Source organism: Pan paniscus, chromosome 10 (genome assembly GCF_029289425.2).
Source record: "Pan paniscus chromosome 10, NHGRI_mPanPan1-v2.0_pri, whole genome shotgun sequence".
In the NCBI taxonomy this organism is placed as follows: domain Eukaryota; kingdom Metazoa; phylum Chordata; class Mammalia; order Primates; family Hominidae; genus Pan; species Pan paniscus.
This window is the reverse complement of record NC_073259.2, coordinates 15,913,288-15,938,520: the sequence shown is the minus strand read 5'-3', so window position 1 is coordinate 15,938,520 and position 25,233 is coordinate 15,913,288. Positions and strand designations below refer to the sequence as shown.

At 37.7% G+C, this 25,233-nt stretch overlaps 1 protein-coding gene and 1 long non-coding RNA gene across 3 annotated transcripts in view; both read left to right on the top strand.

Annotated features, from left to right (window-relative positions):
* Window positions 1–15,747, top strand: part of LOC134728431 (uncharacterized) — a 67,069-nt gene extending 51,322 nt beyond the window's left edge. Inside the window, exon 3 of the long non-coding RNA XR_010108811.1 lies at window positions 2,090–15,747. This is a non-coding gene — a long non-coding RNA (uncharacterized LOC134728431). The remainder of the gene's footprint in view (window positions 1–2,089) is intronic.
* Window positions 1–25,233, top strand: part of LOC100990924 (NKG2-A/NKG2-B type II integral membrane protein) — a 106,748-nt gene that overhangs the window by 80,428 nt on the left and 1,087 nt on the right. The window contains exons 2-6 of one of the 2 annotated variants that reach the window (XM_063593003.1): window positions 20,851–21,068; window positions 21,459–21,554; window positions 22,070–22,123; window positions 22,649–22,800; window positions 24,406–24,506. In XM_063593003.1, coding sequence (XP_063449073.1) covers window positions 20,851–21,068; window positions 21,459–21,554; window positions 22,070–22,123; window positions 22,649–22,800; window positions 24,406–24,506 — 621 coding nt within the window. The remainder of the gene's footprint in view (window positions 1–20,850; window positions 21,069–21,458; window positions 21,555–22,069; window positions 22,124–22,648; window positions 22,801–24,405; window positions 24,507–25,233) is intronic. The other variant, XM_063593004.1, reaches the window with a different exon arrangement.

Sequence of the window (25,233 nt, the reverse complement as noted above, 5' to 3'; positions counted from 1 at the left end):
CTACAAAATTTATGCTTTGTTCTTCTTCATCTAGTCCTTGAGTTGTAAAATTGAATTCTTTATTTCAGATCTTTCTTCTTTTTTATGTAGGTGTTTATTGCTATAAATTTTCTCCTAGAACTGTTTTTTCTGCATACCATAAGTTTTACTATTTCCATTTTCATTTGTCAGTCTCAAGATCTTTTTTATTTCCTTCTTGATTTCTTCTCTGATCCATTGGTTATTCAGGAGCATGTTGTTTACTTTCTGCATATTTCGGGATTTTTAAAATCTCACCCTGTTAATGGTTTTTCATCTCATACCTTTGTGGTCAGAAAAAAGGCTTAATATGATTTCAATCTTTTTAAAATTTTTGAAGACTTTTTTGTGGCCTGACATATAATCTAACCTGGAGAATGACTTATGTGCGCTTCAGAAGAATGTTTATTCTTCTGCTTTGGGATGAAATGTTCTGTATATGTCTGATAGACTTATTTGGTTTAAAGTTCATTTCAAGTCCTGTGTATTATTAAATTTCTGTCTGAATAATCTGTTATTGAATTGACATATCGAAATCCTCTACTATTAATGTATTGCTATCTATCTTCCTCATCAGACCTATTAATATTTGCCCTATATATTTAGGTGATCTCTTGCTAAGTGTATATATTACAGTTTTTGAGTTATAGTTTATTTTGTCTGATAGAAGTATAGCTATTCCTGCTGTCTCTTGGTTTCTATTTGCATGAATTATCTTTCTTTATTCCTTCCCTTTCAGTCTACATGTGTACTTAAAGCTGAAGTGGGTCTCTTTTAGGCACCATATAGCTGGGTGTCTTGTTTTTCCATTCAACCAATCTATGTCTTTTGATTGAATAGTTCATTCTTTTTTGATTCAAGGTAATCATTGATAGAAAAAAATTTGCTACTACCATTTTATTGTTTGTGGTTTTTTGGAGATCTTTTGTTCCTTTCTTTTTCTCTTTTTTTATACTTTTGTGATTTTATTATTTTCTGTAATGGTATATATATCAGTCCATTCTCACACTGCTATAAAAATACTACCGGAGACTGGGTAATTTATAAAATAAAGAGGTTTCATTGACTCACAGTTCTGCATGTCTGGGGAGGCCTCAGGAAACTTACAATTACAGCAGAAGGGTAAGCAGGCATGTCTTACATGGTGACAACGGAGAGAACACTTGAAGGAAGTGAAGGGGGAGGAGCCCTTTATAAAACCATCAGATCTCAAGTGAAAACTCACTCACTATCATGAGAACAGCATGAGGGCAACTGCCCTTATGATCCAATCACTTCCCACCAGGTCCTGCCCTCCACATGTAGGGATTATGGGGATTACAATTTGAGATGAGATTTGGGTAGGGACACAGAGCCAAACCATATCAGTATGTTTTGATTTCTTTCTCTTTTTCTTTTGTGTATCTGCTATAGGTTTTTGATTTGTGATTAAAATGAAGCTAACATAGAAAATCTTGCAGTTATGCCAATTTATTTTAAACTAATAACGACTCCAGTTTGATTGTATATCACAACTCTATACTTTTTTCCTCATTTAATGTTTTTGATGCACAATTTACATTTTTAAATGTTGTGTATCCTTTAACAAATTATTGTAGGTATAAGTCTTTTTGATAGTTTTGTCTTTTAAGTTTATACTAGTAATATAAATGATTTACACGACCATTACAGTATTAGAGTATTCTGAATTTGACTACATATTTACCTTTACAAGTGAGTTTTTTTATTTTTGTTTTTAATGTTATTAATTAGCGTTATTTCATTGCAACTGTGGAAATTCTCTTGAGCATTTCTTGTAAGGCAAGTCTAGTGGTGGTGAACTCCCTCAGCTTTTGTTTATCTGGAAATGTCTTTATTTTCCTTTCATTCCTGAAGAACAGTTTTTCCAGGTTTAGTATTTTGGTTTGAAGATTTTTTTCTTTTTCAGCACTTTGAATATATCAGCCCACTGTCTTTTGTCTTGCAAAATTTTTGTTAAAATGTTTGCTGATAGTATTATGTAGTTTCCCCTGTATTCAATTATGTCATTTCTTACTGATTTCAATATTCTCTCTCTCCTGGCCTGGGATAGGTACAGAGCCAAGGGGACCTTTCTACCATGGAGAAAGGGTGAGTGAGCAAGAATCCCAGGGGACCAACACTTCTGCAACAGAACTTTCATTCCTGGGCATGGGAGATCCCCCCTAACTGCTTTCTCTCCCCTAGCCTTCAGACCAACATGAAGATCTGCCTGCTGTCTGGGTAGAGAGGCTTCTCAGGCCCATGTGTAGTCCCATAGGTCTTGCATTCCTCAAGGAATGCAAGGTCCTCTGTTGTTGAGGACCTCAGCAACAGATCCCATAGGCCTCTCAACAAGAGTTGTCAGGCGGTCTTAAATACCCTCATGTTATTGGCCACATCCACAGTGCTGAGGAGCAGATGGACTTCAGGCCTTGCCTCTGCTGCATCTCTCCAACCAAAGCCAATTGGCCTGTTACCATGATGTAGCCACTCCATTCCTGCATGAGCACTACAGCTGGTTGTAGCTCTTTATTTCTCTGTAATGGAGCTCCCAGATGTAACTGACAGGCTTGCTGTGAATGCTGCTGTCATGCTCCCTGCCACTGCTGCCCTCAGGCTGGGGATGGAGTGAATAGCCCAAGAACTGTCATTGGCCTCCAGCGTGCTGCACTGCCATATGGAAAAGTGGCCAGGCCATTGTCCACATGGCTTCTCGACGCTGCTACATCTTATTGGGCAGGATCTCCTGGCCTGGGGCCCAATGCAGCTGCCTTTCCCCTGCCTGATCACTTTATTCAATGGCAATGGCCGTCCTGTATTGCTCTAAAGTGGAACTCCCAGAGGCAACCGTCAGGCTCTCTGCCATTGCCTCCACAGTGATTCCAGTCCCTTCTCCCCCTAGGATATGGAGGATACAAAGAGTCTGACTAATTTCAGGCAATTAAAGTGCCAGTGGCCATCCTACAAAGAGGACAGCTCATCTTCCCCGATAGTCTCTGACCCTTCTGGTTTTGCCAGGCATAGCCCTCTGGCTTGGGCCTGCAGTGCAGCCACCCTAGCCCTGGATGATTACTCTGATTGGTAGTGGATCTGTGATTCTCCCAAAGGCAACTGACAGCCCCTCTGTGACTGCCTACTGTGGTACCCACCCTTGCTGTTCCTGGGCTGGAGAAGGAACAAATACCCTGATTGCTTTGCTTCTTTGTTCATGCCTCCAATACATCACAGCCACCCTGTGGAGAGACAGCCAAACTGTCTTCCCTGTGTGTCCCATTGAAAGTTTCCAGAAATGAAGCCAAGTGACTAAACTTACCCCACAGTTAAAAGAACATGCGTCCTCCCAGATGAGAAAAAACTGGTGCAAGAACTCTGGCAATTCAAGCAGCCAGAGTTCTCTCTTACCTCCAAACTAGTCCACTAGCTCCCCAGCAGTAGTTCTTCACCAGTCAGAAATGACTGGACAAACATAGAATTCAGAATCTGGATGGCAAGAAAACTCATCAAGATTCACAAGAAAGTTGAAACCTAATCCAAGGAATCCAACAAATAGAGTAAGACAATAAATGAGCTGAAAGATGAAATAGTCATTTTGAGAAATAACTGGACTGAACTTCTGGAGCTAAAAATTTCACTACAGTATTTTATAATACAATCAGAAGTACTAACAGCAGAATGGACCAAACTGAGGAAATAATCTCTGAACTCAAAGACCAGATCATCAAATCAACTCAGTCAGACAAAAATACAGAAAAAAGAATTTTAAAAATTGAACAAATCCTTCAAGAAATGTGGGATTATGTAAAGAGACAAAATCTACAACTCCTTGGCATCTTTGAGAGGAGGAGAGAGAATAAACAACTTAGAAAACATATTTGAGGACATAGTCCAAGAAAATTTCCCTAATCTCACTAGAGAGGTTGACACACAATCTAATAAATATAGGGAATCCCAATGAGATACTATACACAATGACCAGACTGAGGGCACATAGTCATCAAATTCACAATGTCAATACAAAAGAAAAGTATCTTAAAGGCAGCTAGATTGAAGGGTGAAGTCACAGACAGAGGGGATGCCATTAGGCTACCAGCAGACATCTCAGCAGAAACCTTAGAAGCCAGAAGATATTGGGGGCATATTTTCAGCACCCAGAAGGAAAAAATTCCAACCAAGAATTTCATATTCCACCGAACTAAGCTTTTTAAGTGGAAAAAAATCCTTCTCAAGCAAATTTTGAGGGAATTTTTTAAATAAATCGGCCTTACAAGAGGTTATTAAGGGAGAGCTAAACATGGAACTAAAAGATTGACACCTGCTACCACAAAACACACTTAAACTTATGGCCCATAAGTACTATAAAGCAAATTCACAATCAAATCTACATAACAACCTGCTGACCACATGGTGACGGTTTCAAAATCACACATATCAATACTAACCATGAATGTAAACAGGCTAAACAACCCACTTAAAAGACAGAGTGGCAAGCTGGATAAAAAGAAAATAACCAACCATCTGCTGCCTTCAAGAGACTCATCTCACAAGTAACAACACCCACAGTCTTAAAATAAAGGGATAGAATAAGGACTGCCATGCAACCGGGAAAGAAAAAAAAACAAAGAACAGGAGTCATATTATCACATCAGAAAAAAATATTTAAACCAACAAAAATGAAGGACAAAGAATGACATTACAGGATTTCAGGCCAGCTCCAGTCTGCAATTCCTATTGACACCAATGCAGAAGGCAGGTGATTTCTGCATTTCCAACTGAGATACCCAGTTTATCTCATTGGTACTGGTTAGGCACTGGGTACAACCCATGGAGGGTGAGCAGAAGCAGGGTGGGGCATCACTTCACCTGGGAAGTGCAAGGAGCCGGGGGAACCTCCCTCCCACAGTCAAAGGAAGCCATGAGGGACTGTGCTATCTGGTGCAGATACTACATGTTTTCCTATGCTTTTGCCATGGTTTTTGCAATCTGCAGATCAGGAGATTCTCTCATGTGCTTACGCCACCTGGGCCCTGAGTTTTAAGCACAAAGCTGGGTGGCTGTTTGGGCAGACACTGAGCTAGCTGCAGGAGTTTTTTTCATACCCCAGTGGCACCTGGAACCTCAGCAAGACAGAACTGTTCACTTCCCTGGAAAGGGGGCTGAAGCCAGGGAGCCCAGTGGTATTGCTCAGTGGGTCCCACTCCCATGGAGCTCAGCAAGCTAAGAACCACTGGCTTGATATTCTCACTGCCAGCAGAGCCTTCTGAAATCAACCTGGGATGATCCAGCTTGGTGGGGGGAGGGTCATCTGCCATTACTGAGGCTTTAGTAGGTGGTTTTCCCCTGATAGTGCTAAGGAGGCTAGGACGTTTAGACTGGGCAGAATTTACCACAGTGCAGCAGAGCATCTGTGGCCAGACTGCTTCTCTGGATTCCTCCTCAATGGGCAGGGCATCTCTGAAGGAAAGGTAACAGCCCCAGTCAGGGGCTTACAGATAAACTCCCGTCTCCCTGGGACAGAGCAGCTGGGGGAAAGGGCGGCTGTGGATGCAGCTTCAGCGGATTTAATCTCTCCTGCATGCTGGCTCTGAAGAGACCAACTAATCCTGACAAGAGGGATTCTCCCAGCACAGCACACCAGCTCTGCTAAGGGACAGACTGCCTCCTCAAGTGGGTCCCTGAGCCCCCATGCCTCCTGACTGGGAGAGACTTCCCAACAGGGGTCAACAGACACTGCATACAGAAGAGCTCCAGCTGGCATCAATTCAGTGCCCCTCTGGGACAAAGCTTCCAGAGGAAGGAGCAGTCAGTAATCTTTGCTGTTCTGCAGCCTCCACTGGTGATACTCAGGCAAAGAGGATCTGGAGTGGACCTCTAGCAAACTGCAGCAGATCTGCAGAAGAGAGGCCTGACTGTTAGAAGAAAAACTAACCAAAAAAAAACAATAGCATCAACATCAGCAAAAAGGACCCCTCCACAAAAATCCCATCTGAAGGTCATCAGCCTCAAAGATCAAAGGTAGATAAATCCATGAAGATGAAGAAAAAACAGCACAAAAACACTGAGAATTCCAAAAACCAGAATGCCTGTTCTCCTCCAAATGATCGCAGTTCTTCTTCAGCAAGGGCACAAAACTGGATGGAGAATGAGATAGACAAATTGACAGAAGTAGGCAAATCAATACACATAATCCATCACATAAGCAGAACCAGTGACAAAAACCACATGATTATCTCAATAGATGCAGAAAAGGCCTTTGATAAGATTCAACACCCCTTCATATTAAAAATTCTCAATAAACTAGGTACTGATGGAACATATCTCAAAATAATAAGAGTTATTTATGACAAGCCCACAGCCAATATCATACTGAATAGGCAAAAACTGGAAGCATTCTCTTTGAAAACCAGCACAAGACAAGGATGCCGTCTCTCGCTACTCCTATTCAACATAGTATTGGAAGTTCTGGCAGGAAAATCAGGCAAGAGAAAGAAATAAAGAGTATCCAAATAGGAAAAAAGGACGTCAAATTGTCTCTGTTTACCAATGACATGATTGTATATTTAGAAAACCCCATCGTCTCAGCCCAAAAACTCCTTAAGCTTATAAGCAACCTCAGCAAAGTCTCGGGATACAAAATCAATGTGCAAAAGTCACAAGCATTCCTATACACCAATAATAGACAAGCAGAGAGCCAAATCATGAGTGAACTCCCATTCACAATTGCTAGAAAGAGAATAAAATACCTAGGAATACAACTTACAAAGGAGATGAGAGACCTCTTCAAGAAGAACTACAAACCATTGCTGAAGGAACTAAGAGAGGATACAAACAAATGGAAAAACATTCCATGGTCATAGATAGGAAGAATCAATGTCGTGAAGACAGACATACTGCCCAAAGTAATTTATAGATTCAGTGGTATTCCCATCAAGTTACCATTGACTTTCTTCACAGAATTAGAAAAAACTACTTTAAATTTCATATGGAACCAAAGAAGAGCCCGTATAGCCGAGAGAATCTTAAGCAAAAAGAACAAAGCTGGAGGCATCACACTACCTGACTTCAAAGTATACTACAAGGTTACAGGAATGAAAATAGCATAGTTCTGGTAAGTAAACAGCTATATATACCAATGGAACAGAACAGAAGCCTCAGAAATAACACCATACATCTACAACCATCTGATCTTTGACAAACCTGACAAAAACAAGCAATGGGGAAAGGATTCCCTGTTCAATAAATGGTGCTGGGAAAACTGGCTTGCCATATGCAGAAAGTAGAATCTGGACCCCTTCCATACACCTTATACAAAAATTAAATCAAGATGGATCTGACACTTAAAAGTAAGACCTAAAACCATAAAAACCCTAGAAGAAAACCTAAGCAATACCATCCAGGACATAGGCATGGGCAAAGACTTCATGACCAAAACACCAAAAACAATTGCAGGAAAAGCCAAAATTGACAAATGGGATCTCATTAAGCTGAAGATCTCCTGCACAGCAAAAGAAACTATCATCAGAGTAAACAGGCAACCAACAGAATGGGAGAAAATTTTTGCAATCCATCCATCTGACAAAGGTCTAATATCCAGAATCTACAAGGAACTTAAGAAAAAAACAAAGAACCCCATCAAAAAGTGGGAAAGGATATGGAGAGACACTTCTCAAAAGAAGACATTTATGTGGCCAACAAACATATGAAAAAAAGTTCATCATCACTGCTCATTAGAGAAATGCAAATCAAAATTCAATGAGATGGTATCTCATTGTGGGACCATCCACACTCAGAGATGAGAAAGAACCAAAGCAAGAACTCCAGTAACTCAAAAGGCCAGAATGTCTCCAGACAACCGCCCCAGTTATCCAACGAGAGCTCTTAACCAGGCTAAGCTGGCTGAAACAACCGAAATGGAATTCAGAATATGGATACGAATGAAGATCATTGAGTTTCAAGAGGATAATAAAACCCAATTCAAGGAAACTAAGAATCACAGTAAAGTGATATAGGAGCTGAAGAATGAAATAGCCAGTGTAAAAAAGAATTTAACAGCTCTGACAGAGCTGAATAACGCAGTACAAGAATTTCGCAGTGCAATCGCAAGAATTAACAACAGAGTAAATCAAGCTGAGTAAAGAATCTCAGAAGTTGAAGACTGGTTCTCTGAAATAAGACAGTCAGACAAAAATAAAAAGAAATGAACAAAACTTCTGAGGAGTATAAGATTCCATATAAAGAGGCCAAATCTATGAATTCTTAGCATCCCTGAAAGGGAGGGGGAGAAAGCATACAACTTGGAAAACATATTCCGGAATATCATCTATGAAAATGTCCCCAACCTTGCTAGAGAGGCCAACAGTCAAACTCAGGAAATACAGGGAACTCCTGCAAGATTCTGCACAAAAAGATCATCCCCAAGACATATAGTCATCAGATTTTCCAGGGTAGAAATGGAAGAAAGAATGTTAAAGTCAGTTCAAGAGAAAAGGCAGGTCAACTTCAAGGAAACCCCATCAGGCTAACAGCCAATCTCTCAGCTGAAACTCTACAGCCAGAAGAGACTGGGGGCCTGTATTCAACATTCTTAAAGAAAAAAATCTTCAGCCAAGAATTTCATATCTGACCAAACTAAGCTTCCTAAGTGAAGGAGAAATAAGATTCTTTTCTGATACAAATCTTGAGGGAGTTTTTTGTCACCAGATTTCCTTACAAGAAATTTTGAAAGGAGCACTAAATATAGAAAGGAAAGACCACTACCAGCTAAAACAAAAACACACTTAAACACTCAGACCAGTGTCACTATAAAGCAACCACACAAACAAGCACACATAACCAGCTAACACACATATCAATACTAACCTTGAATGTAAATTGGCTAAATATCCCCACTAAAAAGGCAGAGGAGTGACAAGATGGATAAAAAAGCAACACTCAATGGCATGCTGTCTTCAAAAGTCCAATCTCACATGTAATGACACTCATAGGCTCAAAATAAAGGGACAGAGGAAAATCTACCAAGCAAATGAAAAACAGAAAAAAGCAGGGGTTTCAATCCTAATTTCAGAGAAAACAGACTTTAAACCAACAAAGATCAAAAAAAGGCAAAGGACATTACATAATGATAAAGGTTCAATTAGACAACAAGACCTAACTATCCTAAGTATATATGCACCCAACAAAGGAGCATCCAGATTTATAAAGCAAGTTCTTAGAGACCTACAAAGAGAGATAGACTCTCATACAATAATAGTGGGAGACTCCAACACTTCACTGACACTATTAGACAGATTATTGAGGCCGAAAATTAACAAAGATATTCAGGACCTGAACTCAACAATGGACGAAATGGATCTGATAGACCTTAACAGAACTCTCCACCCCAAAACAACAGAATATACATTCTTCTCATCATCACATGGCACATACTCTAAAGTCAGTCACATCATTAAACATAAAACCATCCTCAGCAAATGCAAAAGAATGAAAATCATACCAAGCACACTCTCAGACAATAGCACAATCAAAAATAGAAGTCAAATCTATAAAAATCGCTCAAAACTATGCAATTACATGGAAACTAAACAACATGCACTTGAATGACTTTTGGATAAATAATGAAATTAAGGCAGAAATAAAAATGTTCTTTGAATATAATGAGAAAAAAGATACAACATAGCAGAATCTCTGGGACACAGCTAAGGCAGCATTAAGAGGGAAATTCATAACACTAAATACACACATCAAAAGTTAGATCTCAAATTAACCACCTAACATCACAACTGAGAGAATTAGAGAAGCAAGAACAAACCAGCCCCAAAGCTAGCAGAAGACAAGAAATGACCAAAATCGGAGTTGAACTGAAGGAAATCAAGACACCAAAAGCCATTGAAAAGACCAATGTGTCCAAGAGTTGTTTTTTGAAAAAAATAATACAATAGATAGACCACTTGCTAGAATAATAGACCCGAATAAACACAATTATGAATGATGAATAGACTTACCACTGACCCCCAGAAATAAAAACAACCACCAAAACTACCACAAATACCTCTATGCACACAAACTGGAAAACCTAGAAGAGATGGATAAACACCCAGACAGATAAACCCTTCCAAGACTGAACCAGGAAGAGACCAAGAGCAAGCTCTGAAATTGAATCTGTAATAAACAGCCTACCAACCAATAAAAGCCCAGGACCCAATAGAGTCACAGCCAAATTCTACCAGTTCTACAAAGAAGAGCTGGTACCATTCCTATACAAGCTATTCCAAAAAATTGAAGAGGGGGGACTCTTCCCTAAGTTATTCTGTGAGGCTAGCATCATCTTGATACCAAAACTGGTAGAGACACAACAAAAAAAGAAAACTTCAGGCCAGCCGTGGTGGCTCATGCCTGTAATCCCAGCACTTTGGGAGGCTGAGGCAGGCGGATCACGAAGTCAGGATCCTGGCCAACATGGTGAAACCCCATCTCTATTAAAATACAAAATATTAACTGGGCATGTTGATGCGTGCCTCTAGTCCCAGTTACTCGGGAGGCTGAGGCTGGGGAATTGCTTGAACCTGGGAGGCAGAGGTTACAGTGAGCCAAGATGGCACCACTGCACTCCAGCCTGGTGACAGAGCAAGACTCTGTCTAAAAAAAAAAAAAAATACTTCAGGCCAATATCCTTGATGAACATCAGTGCAAAAATCTTCAAAGAAACACTTGCAAACAAAATTCAGCAACACATCAAAAAGCTAATTCACCATGATTGAGCAGGCTTCATCCCCAGGATTCAAGGCTGGTTCAACATATGCAAATCAATAAATGTGATTCATCACATAAACAGAACTAAAGACAAAAACCAAATGATTATTTTAATAGATACAGAAAAGGCTTTCGATAAATTCAAAACCCCTTCATTTTAAAACTCTTGACAAACTAGGTATTGTCAAAATAATGAGAGCTGTCTATGACAGACACACAGTTAACATCATACTGAATGGGCAAAAGCTGAAAGCATTTCCCTTGAAAATCAGCACAAGGTAAGAATGACTTCTGTCACCCCTCCTATTCAACATGGTATTAGAAGTCCTAGCCAGAGCAATCAGGCAAGGGAAGGAAATAAAGGACATCCAAATAGGAAGAGAGGAAGTCAAACTCCCTCTCTTTGCAGGCAACATAATTTTACATCTAGAAAACCCCATAGTCTCACCCCAAAATCTCCTTCAGCTGATAACTTCAGTAAAGTTTCAGGATACAAAATTGACATACAAAAATTACTAACATTCCTGTACACCAAAAACAGTCAATCTGAGAGCCAAATCAGAAAGGCAATCCTGTTCACAACTGCCACAGAATGAATAAAATACCTAGGAATAAAGCTAACCAGGGAAGTAAAAGATGTCTACAATGAGAATGACAAAACACTGCTGAAAGTAATCAGAGAAGACACAAACAAATGGGAAAACATCCCATGGTCATGGATTGGAAGAATCATTATTGTTAAAATGGCCATACTACCCAAAGCAATTTACAAATTCAGTGCTATTTCTGTCAAACTACCAAGATATTCTTCACAGAACTAGATAAATAAAACTATTTTAAAATTCATCTGGAACCAAAAAGAGTCTCAGTGGCTAAGGCAATCCTAAGCAAAAGGAACAAAGCTAGAAGCATCACATTACCTGACTTCAAACTATAATAGAGGGCTAGAGTAACCAAAACAACATGGCACTGGCACAAAAACAGGCACCTAGACCAATGGAACAGAATAGAGAGCCCAGAAATAAGGCTGCACACTCATGATCATCTGATCTTCAAAAAAGCTGGCAAAAACAAAAAATGGGAAAAAGACTCCCTATTCAATAAATAGTGCTTGGATAACTGTCTAGCCATATGCAGAAGAATGAAGCTGAACCCATTCCCTACACTATATACAAAAGTTAACTCAAAATGGATTAAAGACTTAAATGTAAAACCCAAAACCATAAAAACCCTGAAAGGCAACCTAGGCAATACCATCCTGGACATAGGAATGAGCAAAGATTTCATGACAAAGACACTAAAAGCAATTGCAACAAAAGCAAAAATTGACAAGTGGGATCTAATTAAACGTAAGAGTTTCTACACAGGACAGGAAACTATCAACACAGTCAACAGTCAACCTACAGAATGGGAGAAAATATTTGCAAACTATGCATCTGACAAAGGTTTGATATCCAGAATATATAAGGGACATAAATAAATTTACAAGAGAAAAACAAACTCCATTAAAAAGTGGGCAAAGAACATGAACAGACGCTTTCCAAAAGAAGACATACATGCAGCCAACATGCATATGAAGAAAAGCTCAATGTCACAAATTGTTACAGAAATGCAATCAAAGCCACAATGAGATACCACTTTATACTAGTAAAAATACCTATATAAAAGTAAAAAAAAAAAAAAAAAAAAGATGCTGGCAAGGTTGTGGAGAAAAGGGAACACTTATACACCACTGATCAGAGTGTAAATTAGTTCAACCCTTGTGGAAAGCAGTATGGTGATTCCTCAAAAAGCCAAAAGAGGAACTACCATTCGACCCAGCCATCCCATTACTGGGTATATACCCAGAGGAATATAAATCATTTTACGTTAATGACACATGTATGCAAATGTTCACTGCAGCACTATTTATGATAGCAAAGACAAGGAATCAACCTAAATGCCCATCAATGACAGACTGGATAAAGAAAATGTGGTACATATACATCATGGAATACTGTGCAGCCATAAAAAAGAACAAGATTATATATTTGGTGGGAATGTGGGTGGGGATCAAGGCTATTATCCTCAGAAAACTAACAGGAGCAGAAAACCAAACACTGCATGTTCTCACTTATAAGTACAAGTTAAATGATGAGAACGTATGAACACAAGGAAGGAAACAACAGACACTGGGGTCTACTTGAGAGTGGAGAGTGGTAGGAGGAGGGAGAGGAGCAGAAAAGATAACTATTGGGTACTGGGCTTAATACTTGGGTGATGAAATAATTTGTAAATAAACCCCCATGACATGAGTTTACCTATGTGATAAACCCTCACATGTATTCTAAACCTAAAACTAAAAGATGAGAAAAAGACTGCCAGAAGGCTACTAGAACTGATAAATGATCTTAGTAAGGTCTCAGGATATCAAATCAATGTACCAAAAGCAGTAGCATTCCTATACACTAATAATCTCCAGGCTGAGAGTAAAATATAAAACACAATCCCATTTATGATAGACACAAAGAAAATGAAATACATAGGAATAAATACAGCCTACCAGGGAGGTGAAAGATCTCTACAAGGAGAACTACAAAATTCTACTGAAAAAAATCAAAGATAACACAAATTAATGGAAAAACTTTCCAAGCTCATGTATTGGAAGGATCAATATTGTTAAAATGGCCTTACTGCTTAAGGCAATTTACAGATTCAGTGCAATTCCTATCAAACTACCAATGCCATTCTTCACAGAATTAGAAAAAAACTATTCTAAAATTCATATGGAACCAAAAAAGAGCCTGAATAGCTAAAGCAATTTTAAGCAAAAAGAAGAAAGCTGGAGGCATTACACTGTCCAACTTCCAATTTTACAATAAGACTACAGTAATCAGAACAGCATGGTATGGTACAAAGTAGACATCTATCCTAATGGAACAGAATAGAAAACTCAGAAATAAAGCTGCACACTTACAGCCATCTGATTTTCAAAAAGACAGACAAGAAAAAAAGGAATATAAATGGACTGCTTATACAATAAATGATGCTATGAAATCGCCTTGTTGTCTAGGGTAATATCTGAGGTTTGTTGTCCCATGACCACAGAAAACTAGGACGTGAACACACCAGAGTGAGGTTAAGACAGGAAGTTTAATGGGCAAAAGAAAGAGAAGAGATCTCTGCCCAGGGATGGGTACTGGAGAAATGGGTTGCTGCTTCTGCAGTGAAATGTAGAAGGTTTTATAGATGAGCTTGAGGGGGCAGTGTCTGATTTACATAGGGCATGAAAGATTGGTCGGACTAGGCATGCCATTTGCATAGCGCTTAAAGAAGCTGGCCACTCAACCCTAATCTTTTATTATGCAGATGGTTGTCTACCTGGCCTGTGCCATGTTGCCTGGTTCTTTATTAGTGACAAAGAAAAGGGAAGATGGAGCCTCCAGGTTGAAAATGCCTGGCTTCCAGTCAGCCCCTTTTCTATTGGCACAGCTGCCAGCATGCACACATGCAAGTCTCCAGCCTGCTTATCTATGTCTGCTGCTTCATTTTTCAGGCTGCTCTTTGTTAGAAAAGAAGTTATTTGGGGCTGCTTTTTGTTAAAAGGGAAGCCTTGCTGAGAATTCCTTTACCCTCACTATCTGCCTAAATAATTTCTTTCTCGTTCCTGTATCACTAGTGTAACTGTCTAGCCATGTGCATAAGAGTTAAAATGGACCCTTACCTTTCACCATATAGAAGAATTAACTCAAGATAATTAAAATTTTAAATGTGATACCTCAATCTGTAAAAATTTTAGAAGAACACCTAGGAAATACCTTTCTCAACATCAGCCTTGGCAAACAATTTTTTGGCTATGTCCTTAAAAGCAAGGGCAATAAAAACAAAAATTGACAAATGAGACCTAAACTAAAAAGCTTCTGCACAGCAAAATAAACTATTAATGAAATATACAGACAACCTACAGAGTGGGAAAAATGATTTGCAAACTATGCATCTGACAAAGGTCTAATATCCAGAATCTATAAGGAATTTAAACAGAACAACAAGGAAGAACAATAACCTCATTTAAAAATGGGCACAGGACATAAACAGACACTCCTTAAAAGAAGACATACAAGTATCCAACAAGCATATTAAAAAACACTTATCATCACTAATCAACAGAGAAATGCAAATCAAAACCACAGTAAGATACCATGTTACACTAGTCAGAATGACCACTATTTAAAAGTCCAAAAACAACAGATGCTGATGAGGCTGCAGAAAAAAGAAAATGCTAATACACTATTGGTGGGAATGTAAACTAGCCTAACCGCTGTGGAAAGTAGTTTGGAGATTTCTCATAATACTTCAAACAGAGCTACCATTTGACCCTCAATTGCACTACTGGGAATATAACCAAATGAAAATAGATCATTATATCAAAAAGACGCATGCACTCACATTTTTATCACAGCACTATTCACAACAGCAAAGATATGGAATCAACTTATGTGCTCATCAGTGGTGGACTGGATAAAGAAAACGTAGCATATATACACCATGGACTAGTACTCAGCCATAAAAAAGATAAAACCATGTCCTCTACAGCAACATGGAGAGAGCTGGAGGCCATAATCCTAAGCAAATTAATGCAGGAACAGAAAACCAACTACTGAAGGTTCTCACTTATAAGTGGGAGCTAAACACTGAGCACCCTTAGACGTAAATATGGGAACAAAAGACACTGCAGACTACTAGAGGGGAGAGGAGAGCAGGGAAGAATGGTTCAGAAAACTACCTACTTTGGATTATAGTCACTATTCTGGTATAATATACCCATGTAACAAACCAGCACATGTACTCCCTGTATCTAAAAATAAAAGTTGAAAGAAAAAAAATTGGAAAAATTCTCAAGGACAGTTGACTGGCCAAAGATTTTTTGAGTAATACCCCACAATCACAGGAAACCAAAGCAAAAATGGACAAACGGGATCACATTAAGCTAAAAAATAAACAAAACCACCCACGAGATTCTCTTATCTTAGACTTTTGACAATTTGATTATATTATGCCTCATAATAGTCTTTTCTGGGCTGATCTTGCTCATGATTCATTGAGCTTCATGAATCTGGATTTCCATATCCTTCCCAAGTGAGGAAGGTTTTCAGACAGTATGTCTTTAAAGAAAAAATATTTTTGACTTTTTATCTCTCTCTTCTCCTTCTGAAGTTTCTATACTTTCTATACCATATTCTTGGTGGTGTCTCAAAGGTCTCATGCTTTCTTTGCCACTTTTTATTCTTTTTTTACTCTAATTTGTTAATTTTAAAAGACTCTTTTTTTGAGTTCACTAATTCCTCTGCATGATTGAGTCGGGCATTAAAACTCTCTATTGACTTATTTATTTCTTTCATTGTGTTCTTCAGCTCCAGAATTTTTGTTTGGTTCTTTTTAATGGTTTATATTTCTTTATTAAATTTTTATTTTGTTCATGTATTTTTTGTTTTAGTTGTATTTTTTGTTTACTCTTTTCTTTTGCATCTCACTGAGATTTTTTAAGATGATTGTTTTGAATTACCTTAAAGGAAACTTATAGATCTCCATTTATTTGGATCAGTTGCTAAAGCTTTATTAGTTTCCTTTGGTGGTGTCATATTTGTCTGATGCTTTGTTATTTGTTTATCCTTGTACTGATGTCTGTGCATTTGAAAGAGCAGACTCTCTTTCAGTCTTTACAGACTGGTTTCGGTAGGTTAAAAGCTTCTCCTGTTAGTGTCCTGGGCTGATGAGATTGCCTTCAGTATCATGGTTGAATGGGGTTACAGCCAGATCACATGGTTGCTTACGGGTCCAGAGTGGGATCTTTGGTTCATGATCCTTTTACTAGGGCTTCTAGCAGGCTTGTATCCTATTTAGTGCCTCAGAGGGCCAAACTGGCTCTAGAATCATACTGTATAGGGCTGGGGAGGGGATGAGGGTCCACTTCAAGGTCTGTAAATGGTGGGTCTATTATTAGGTGTGTAGTTGGGGAAGAGTTTATCTAGTTTGCTGGGAAGGCTGCTCATGGGTCTCTGAGTGGGTTCCTCAACCTGTGGCACAGAGGAGTTAGTGCTAAGTCACAAGGTTTCCTCGGGGTCTATAGCTGAAACCAGTGTCTTCATGTCTGTCTCTGGGGTCATGGTTGAGTGTGTTTTCTGGCAGGTCTGTGGGCAGGCAGATTTGCCTCAGACTGTAGTTGAGTTGGGCTGGAGCTGGATCCAGAATGGTTTCAAGATCTGAAATAAAACTAAGGTCTGTGCCTGCAGGGGCACTAATGATGTCTCTCTCCAGGTCCCTGTATGGGCAAACTGCTCTCTAGCATAGCTGAGAAGGGTTGAAGCCCCTTTTCTGTCCAATTAAAGAATCTGCTGTGAAACCTAGGTCAATGGTCTCCTAGTTGGGACATGGATGCACATGTCCTCCCTCTGTATCCCTGAGCTGGCAAGACTGCTCACAGTCCACAGCTGAGAAGGGTGAAGGTCAAGATTCAAGGCTGTTTCAGAAACTACCGTGGAACTGAAGTCAGCAAGCCTGTACTGCTGACAAAGATGATTGAGTCTCACAGCAATTTCCTGTGATTAACTCAGGTCACAGTTGAGAGGAGTTTGAGTGGAGATTCAGGGCCATTTTAGTATCTTCTGTAGGACAGAGGTCAGCAAGCATGCCCCAGAGGTACAGATGTATATGTCTCCCAGGAAGTCTCTGTGGGTGAAGGACTGATCTCAAGTTGTGGCTGACACTAGTTAAAGCCAAGTTAGAGGGCTGTTTCAGGGTCTACATTGAGACTACAGTTGATATGCCTACCTCCTGAGACACTAGTGTGTGAGTCTCCTCCTGGGCCCCTAGGCAAATGGTTTTGGCAGCATGACCAAGGCCTAATGGGGCTGAAGGCAAGTCCACAGGAGGATGGGTCCCTTTTCAGGTCTGGAGATGGAATCACTGTTGGTAAGTCTGCCACTTGGATGCAAATCTATTCCCTAAAACAACCTTCCTAGGTCTTGGGTTCCACTGGCATTTTACAAACTCCTACTTGAATTCCAAACTCCCTCAAAGGAACTTTTGTCTGTGGATGGCTGAAAAATTATTGTTGCTGTGGGGGCATATGTGTGGGGGACCACCTATTCTGCCAATTTACTGACTTTCCTCCTAGTAAGATTTTAAAATTACTTTTTCCCCATACGTAGTTTGACTTCAGTTTTTGTCATTTACAACTAAATATTTCTATCAAAGTTGAGATAATTTGTTATGGCGGAGAATGAATAAATGAAGAATGTAATGAATAGCTATTTAATATTTCAATTTCTGGTGTGCTAATATATTTCAAAATTGATTAATATTTTACCTTTCCAAGATACATTTATTTTTATCAAGGGTAATCTGAAGATTAAATAATCTATTTTTAAAAATTAAATGCAAAAATTTAAGAACTAAGAGAAGTTAATAATATAACTTTGCCAATGATGCTTTTTGTGCCAGCTACAATCAATTGAGTAATTACTGCAGTAATTTTTCAGAATAATTAAGGAAAAAATCAGTAGATATCAGTTGATAATATTACTATGTTTTAGAATGTTTTCTATTATAATGGAAGTGATATAATAAAATAATATAAATAAAAGAAGTATGCAATGTTAAGATTTAGCAACCTAGTCTAAAAGGCACTCTTAACAAGGTGAGGGTTGGCAATGTTTGTGATCAGGACAGAAAAAAAAAAATTCTCATAGGCACTTGAAAAATGAACCAACTAAATGACACACTTTCAAAGTCAATGTTGTACTTTTAATAGACCAAGTATCCTATATTTTGGAGGTGTGTGATGAGATAAAACTGATTTCACAATAGCCCATGTGTAGAATTTCCTGTTCAAACCTTAGTAACACGTTGATGAGAAATCTACTTTTTCCACTCTTGACTCACTCTGAGCCTTCACAGGGCAGTCTGCGAAGATTGCAGGCATTGTTTGTTCTTGTCTTGGATTTATGCCTTCAAATTTCACCTTTTATTACACAGCTATAGCAGGCCTTTTTATGAGACTAACCTGGCCTCTCCACTAAAGAATGTGTGACTTTCTGGGGACAGAAGGTATGTGTTGCTACTCTCCAACTCTCTACTAGCCTACCTCATTTAGTGGGTGATTACAAGTGCTCAATATGATACAAAGGAGGTATAATTAATATACAATAAAATCAAAGTAGAATATTGCTGTCTTCATTTGAATAACTCAGGGTAAAAACCTAAAATATGAAATATGTTGAAGGATTTCTTAAAGTTTTCAAATTATTGTTTGTGGAAATCTAGTGGGTTTGTTGATCAATATAATTTAAGGGAAAGCTATTAACATCAAAATAATGAACAATTAATTTTGTATTTTGTAATCAGTACATCATGTATCTTTGAATAATTTATATTTAGCTTAGCCATTAAAGTTTATTAAAATAATCAATTGATGAAAGCCAAATACAATTCCTCAGACATGTAGATTAAAGAAAAGCAGTTTTTATTTTTAATAAAAATCAGAATGAGGTAGATTACATAAAATGCTAAAGGTATTACAAAGCAATAAAAATACTTTTTAAAAATTGATCAAAATATTGCAAAAAAAGATGTAGCGCACGGACATAGGAGACTTATCTGAAGATTTATTTTCCATGCTTTAACTGACACGAATCAGAAACAGTAACATAACAATTGTGACTAAAATAATAATTAAAATAGCTAATGCTTATTGAGAACTTTAAGTGCCAGGTTGAGTGGTAAATGTTTTACATGCAACGTTTTATATGTTCTTATTCCTGTTTTAGATTAACAAACTGGGTTATTAAAAATAGAATAACTTTTTAAAGGTCATACATTATAAGTGTCAAAGCTAGAATTAATTCTGATCTCACTGACTCCAGAGCCCATTGACTAAATGATTTAATTACATTATCTGAAAATTTACAAGTACTTATACAACTAAAGTGGCCTTTACTCACTTTGACAACCATAAAATCATCCTATAATTTTAAATGTGCTTTAACATGAATTACTTATACTTTTATTTATCATTTTTTGGTCCATAATTTAGCCAGGAAATAAATTACCAATTACTAATTAAATTACCAATACTTCTGTAAGTATTAACAATTTATGTAATGTTCCTAATACTATTTAGGTTATGCATAAGTTAACTGTGTCACATAGCATTTTCTGACATATACAAATATTTAAATTTTTATAATTCTTAATAATTCAAATAATTTTTAATAATTTCTTAGAACATTTCAGCCATTAAGAAAAGACCATTTAATTACCCCTATTGATTTTCATTAATGTGTATAAATTACTAAATAAAAGTAATGTAGTGCAAGAAATTTACATATATATATATGTCAACTTTACTGTTACTCATGTGCAGACCACATAGTCTTAACCATTACTGGATTTCAAAATTAACATAAAAATGAGTGCAGAAGTTTTTCTAATACAACATTTTCATTTTTAACACAGGTAAAGCACCAGACTTTAAGAAATATATTTTTATTCCTGAACTTCTTTATTCCTTAGTAATTTATTGCTTCTCATTGCCCCAGCAATAATATTTTGTCAAATGCAGAAAATTTATCTTTTTTTTTTGAGTCGGAGTCTCACTCTGTTGCCCAGGCTGGAGTGCAGTGGCACGATCTCCGCTCACTGCAACCTCTGCCGCCCATGTTCAAGAGATTCTCCTGCCTCAGCCTCCCGAGTAGCTGGGACTACAGGCGCCTGACATCGTGCCCGGCTAATTTTTGTATTTTTAGTAGAGACGGAGTTTCACCGTGTTAGCCAGGATGGTCTCGATCTCCTGACCTCGTGATCGGCACGCCTCGGCCTCCCAAAGTGCTGGGATTACAGGCGTGAGCCACCGTGCTGGGCCTAAAAATCTTTTTTTAAAACAAATATTCATAAGAAACTTGTTTAGGCTTGAAGAAAATCAGAGAAAGAACTTTAGATTCTTTAATGCGAAATGAGCTCCAATACTCGTTCTCCTCCTCACCCTTTTAATTGCACTAGGGAATCGTGTATATAAACCATTTATTAACTTCTTAACTACTGTTATTATAGAGTACAATCCCTGACATCACACACTGCAGAGATGGATAACCAAGGAGTAATCTACTCAGACCTGAATCTGCCCCCAAACCCAAAAAGGCAGCAACGAAAACCTAAAGGCAATAAAAGCTCCATTTTAGCAACTGAACAGGAAATAACCTATGCGGAATTAAACCTTCAAAAAGCTTCTCAGGATTTTCAAGAGAATGACAAAACCTATCACTGCAAAGGTGAAGCATTTAAAAGATCCTCAATGTAACAGTCTAGGATGTGCAGCTTGGGGTACAGGAATGTGAGGAAAGAGAAGGGAGTGCTCATGTATCTTCTATTTGCAAAGATCAGAATTCCAAGTTGAGATATGCTATTTCAATGTAAAGTATGAAGACTGATTGAACTCATTGTTGAAGTTTGTAGTCTTTGTCAAATAATTCATGGAGCATTATTTTTCCTGAAAATGCAATGGTATATTATTCTGAGAAAAAGATTACAATGGGAGATGAGGGTTTGGGGTCCAAGTTTCTCTGTATGATTCCTGTGCATTCAGGTTCTCTTGTCTGTGAATCTTCTAAACGACTGTATCCACCTCTCCTTTCGCACTGTTCCCATTTCTCTCCCTGCAGATTTACCATCAGCTCCAGAGAAGCTCATTGTTGGGATCCTGGGAATTATCTGTCTTATCTTAATGGCCTCTGTGGTAACGATAGTTGTTATTCCCTGTAAGTCTATTTTCGAAGATTACAAGGGGAATTTTCACGTTAATGATTGAATGTGCCTCTAAACATTTCATATTTTCAGGGAATAGAGTTCTCATTGTAATGTATATATTTGGACTAAATGTGGAATGATTATTCTGAATTTGTCAAAGAATAAATGAAAGAATAATTGTTGAAAGTATTCGCTTCTGATGCAATCGTATGTATATATTTGGATTTCATAACTCAAAAATATGTTCTAGGAGTCTGAAAAACCTTACTGAGAAATAGAAATTAATTTTTGAAAGTAGTTAAATCAAGAATTTTAAGAACTATATGAGATGGTGAAATTTGGTTCTTTAGATCTATGAAATACTTTTCCAAAAAACCACCATTACTTTATCAAATTTTTCTTAAAATCAATTTTATTCCATATTATTCTAACTCTAAATAATACAAAAAATTCAAACAAAAACTTAAAATTATTATGATTGATTTAGATGCTAATTTTTTTACAAAGATTACTTTAATTTTTCTAGCTACATTAATACAGAGGCACAACAATTCTTCCCTGAATACAAGAACTCAGAAAGGTATATAATAATTTTTAAAGTTTTAATATTGTACAGTTTATTTTTTCTTGATCTTAGGCTGTACAAAAATAAAATTTGGGGTGAAAAATTATAAAATTTGGCAATAAGTGTTCATAAATAAAATTACAGTAAGGCATTCACTTGTCATCAACTATAAGTAAAATCACTATGCTTTCTTTTTATCTGTTGTGTTCAAATTCTTACTGCTATAATATGATAAGATACAAGTTATTTATTGTTCCTTAAAAATCAGATTAGTTCATTGATTTTTCAAGACATGTATAGAGTGGATTTTTGTTTGCTGGTTTGCTTTATATGGGAACACAATTAGGAGATGAAAGGCTGACCCTTTATTGCACATGTGTGTATAAGTGACTGGGTATTTTGACACTATATATTTACCAGCCCATGAAGATGCATAGATATGTTGCATACATATAGGTTTATATGTTTGCAAATATGTGAACTAATTTTCATTTTTAAAAATTCATATTGGTCTAGATAGTAATTCATATCTTTATTTAGCACGTCATTGTGGCCATTGTCCTGAGGAGTGGATTACATATTCCAACAGTTGTTATTACATTGGTAAGGAAAGAAGAACTTGGGAAGAGAGTTTGCTGGCCTGTACTTCAAAGAACTCCGGTCTGCTTTCTATAGATAATGAAGAAGAAATGGTAAGATGTAAATGTTTTAAACACTTTATGAAAAGCTTCTTTCGGTCGATAATATATTTGTAGAAATCATCCATATGTGTGGGTATATATATTTAGCTTATATGTTTTCAAGTTTATGTAGTATTTAATTGATTGACTTAATAATGTTTTAAAATTCATATATTGCTAATGTACTTTTGATTATTTTCAGTTTTTGCTTTTCATGGAAAACCATGCTTCTAGAAATGCTTTCAATCCACAATACATTTTTCTATCTAATTTTATCGGGCATGATGTGATCTGGTCATGCAGATTGATCACAAAGTGAATGAACTCCTGTGATACAAGTCAGATCATGAAATAAAAGTTTCCAGCTCTAGCAGTTCCACCCCTGTGTATGCCCTCATCACTTATCCTGACTCCTCTCCAAAACACTGTCTTGACTTTTAATGTTATAAATAACGTTTACCTGCTTTTGAATTTATATAAAGGGAATCATACACTGTGAATTTCATGTCTGTGTTTTTCACTCCTATCTGATATTTGTGCAATTCCTCCATATTATTGCGGTTATCTGTCGTTTGTTACTGTTCACTGCTGTACTATGTACAAAGAACACTAAGAATCCATTCAATCCTGTGTCTCTGGATGGGGAAGTGAGTCTCATGCTCTCAGGGACAAAGAGGACCCTGGGTGGTGCACTGGTAGTCATTGGGTTCCTTTGCTGATCCTCCTCACCCACATCCACTCTGGTGTCTCTTGGTATGAGAAGGAAGTACTTCCTCTGGCTGTATTGGTAGCAAGTCTCCTGGTAGATCATCCTTGCCAGTGGTACCAGCCTTGCCTGTTGTTGCGGAGGGGATTCCCCTTCAATACAGAACAGGAGTGAGCTTTGCTGGGCCTCCTCCTATTGCCAGGTTGGGTGTAGGGAAACAGCAGGCCTAGGTCACCTTCTTCTGTCGTGTGGAGGACTTAACATGCTCGCTCGGACACTTGGTTGATCCCTGATGCTAGGGTCCCAGACAATTTCATCTTTCTCTTTCCACCTTTCAGAGTTCTCCATTGCTTTTGTCTTTCATTAATCCCAGAGTTTATAGTTGTTTTTAGTAGGGAGTAGCAGAGAGAGACGAGTCTACACCACCTGGTCAGGATCACTGTTATTCCACCAAAACCAAATCAGATAAAAAAGTGAGGGCTTATCTAGTTAAAGAATGGTGTGGTACCCAGAAAACCCAATATGTAGCTTCCATGTCATTTATTTCTGAATGACAACCTCTCATTTCTCTTCTAAATCTCCAACTCTGAGAAATATAGCACAAAAATAGTTTGATTTAGTCACAGTATCTGGAGGAATGAATGCACAGTATCAGGAAACTTATTTAAATCCTTACTGTGTTTATTCAGTCAATTGGGGGTAACTATTATAATGCAAGAATTAAAACTTCTTTATTAACATGAGAAGAATAAAAGTACTAAGTATAAACATTGATGGGTTCATTTATATCAAAATTATAAACATTTATGAAAGTTTTTGGCACTGCAAATAGTGGCTTTCAATTTTAATATATTATTTTTATAATGTTTTCATAATTATTATTTAAGTGAAAATTCTTTCTTTTCTTTTAGAAATTTCTGTCCATCATTTCACCATCCTCATGGATTGGTGTGTTTCGTAACAGCAGTCATCATCCATGGGTGACAATAAATGGTTTGGCTTTCAAACATGAGTAAGTTGTTTTGTATGGCGCTATATAACAATATATATATAAAGGATAAATTCAGAAGAATAATATGAATAAATCTATGTGGAATCATAGAGATGAAGAAAGATGTGGAAAGTTAGTGAAATGCTGACATAAATATTTTACAATAGACCATAGTAGTCCATATATTTCAACCGCTCATTGGTCAGCTAGTAACCTTCTTGATTATCAGATGGACCAGGGGTGTCCAATCTTTGGCTTCTGTGGGCCACATTGGAAGAAGAAGAGTCTTGGGCCACACAGAAAAGACACTAACACTAACGATAGCTGACGAGCAAAAAAAAGAAAAAAAAATCACAGAATGTTTTAAGAAAGTTTACGTATTTGTGTTGGGCCGCATTTGAAGCTATCCTGGGTCACATGCGGCCCATGGGCAGCGAGTTGGACAAGCTCGAGCTGGACTATCAGGGAATTGCAGTGCTTGTTTTTATTAAAAAGCCATGCTTACTTTTTTTCTTAAGAATATCCTCAAAGCACAAGAGTAGTGCTGTTGGCATATTGCTATAATTTTGTTATTAGTAGTTATTGTTGTCAATCTCTTATTGTGCCTAATTTATAAATTAAAATTTATCACAGTTATGAATGTGTAGAGAAAACGTAATCTCTCTATGGGTTCTGCACTATCTGCCGTTTCAGGCATCCACTGGAATCTTGAAACATATCCCTCGTGGATGAAGGGGGACTACTCTGT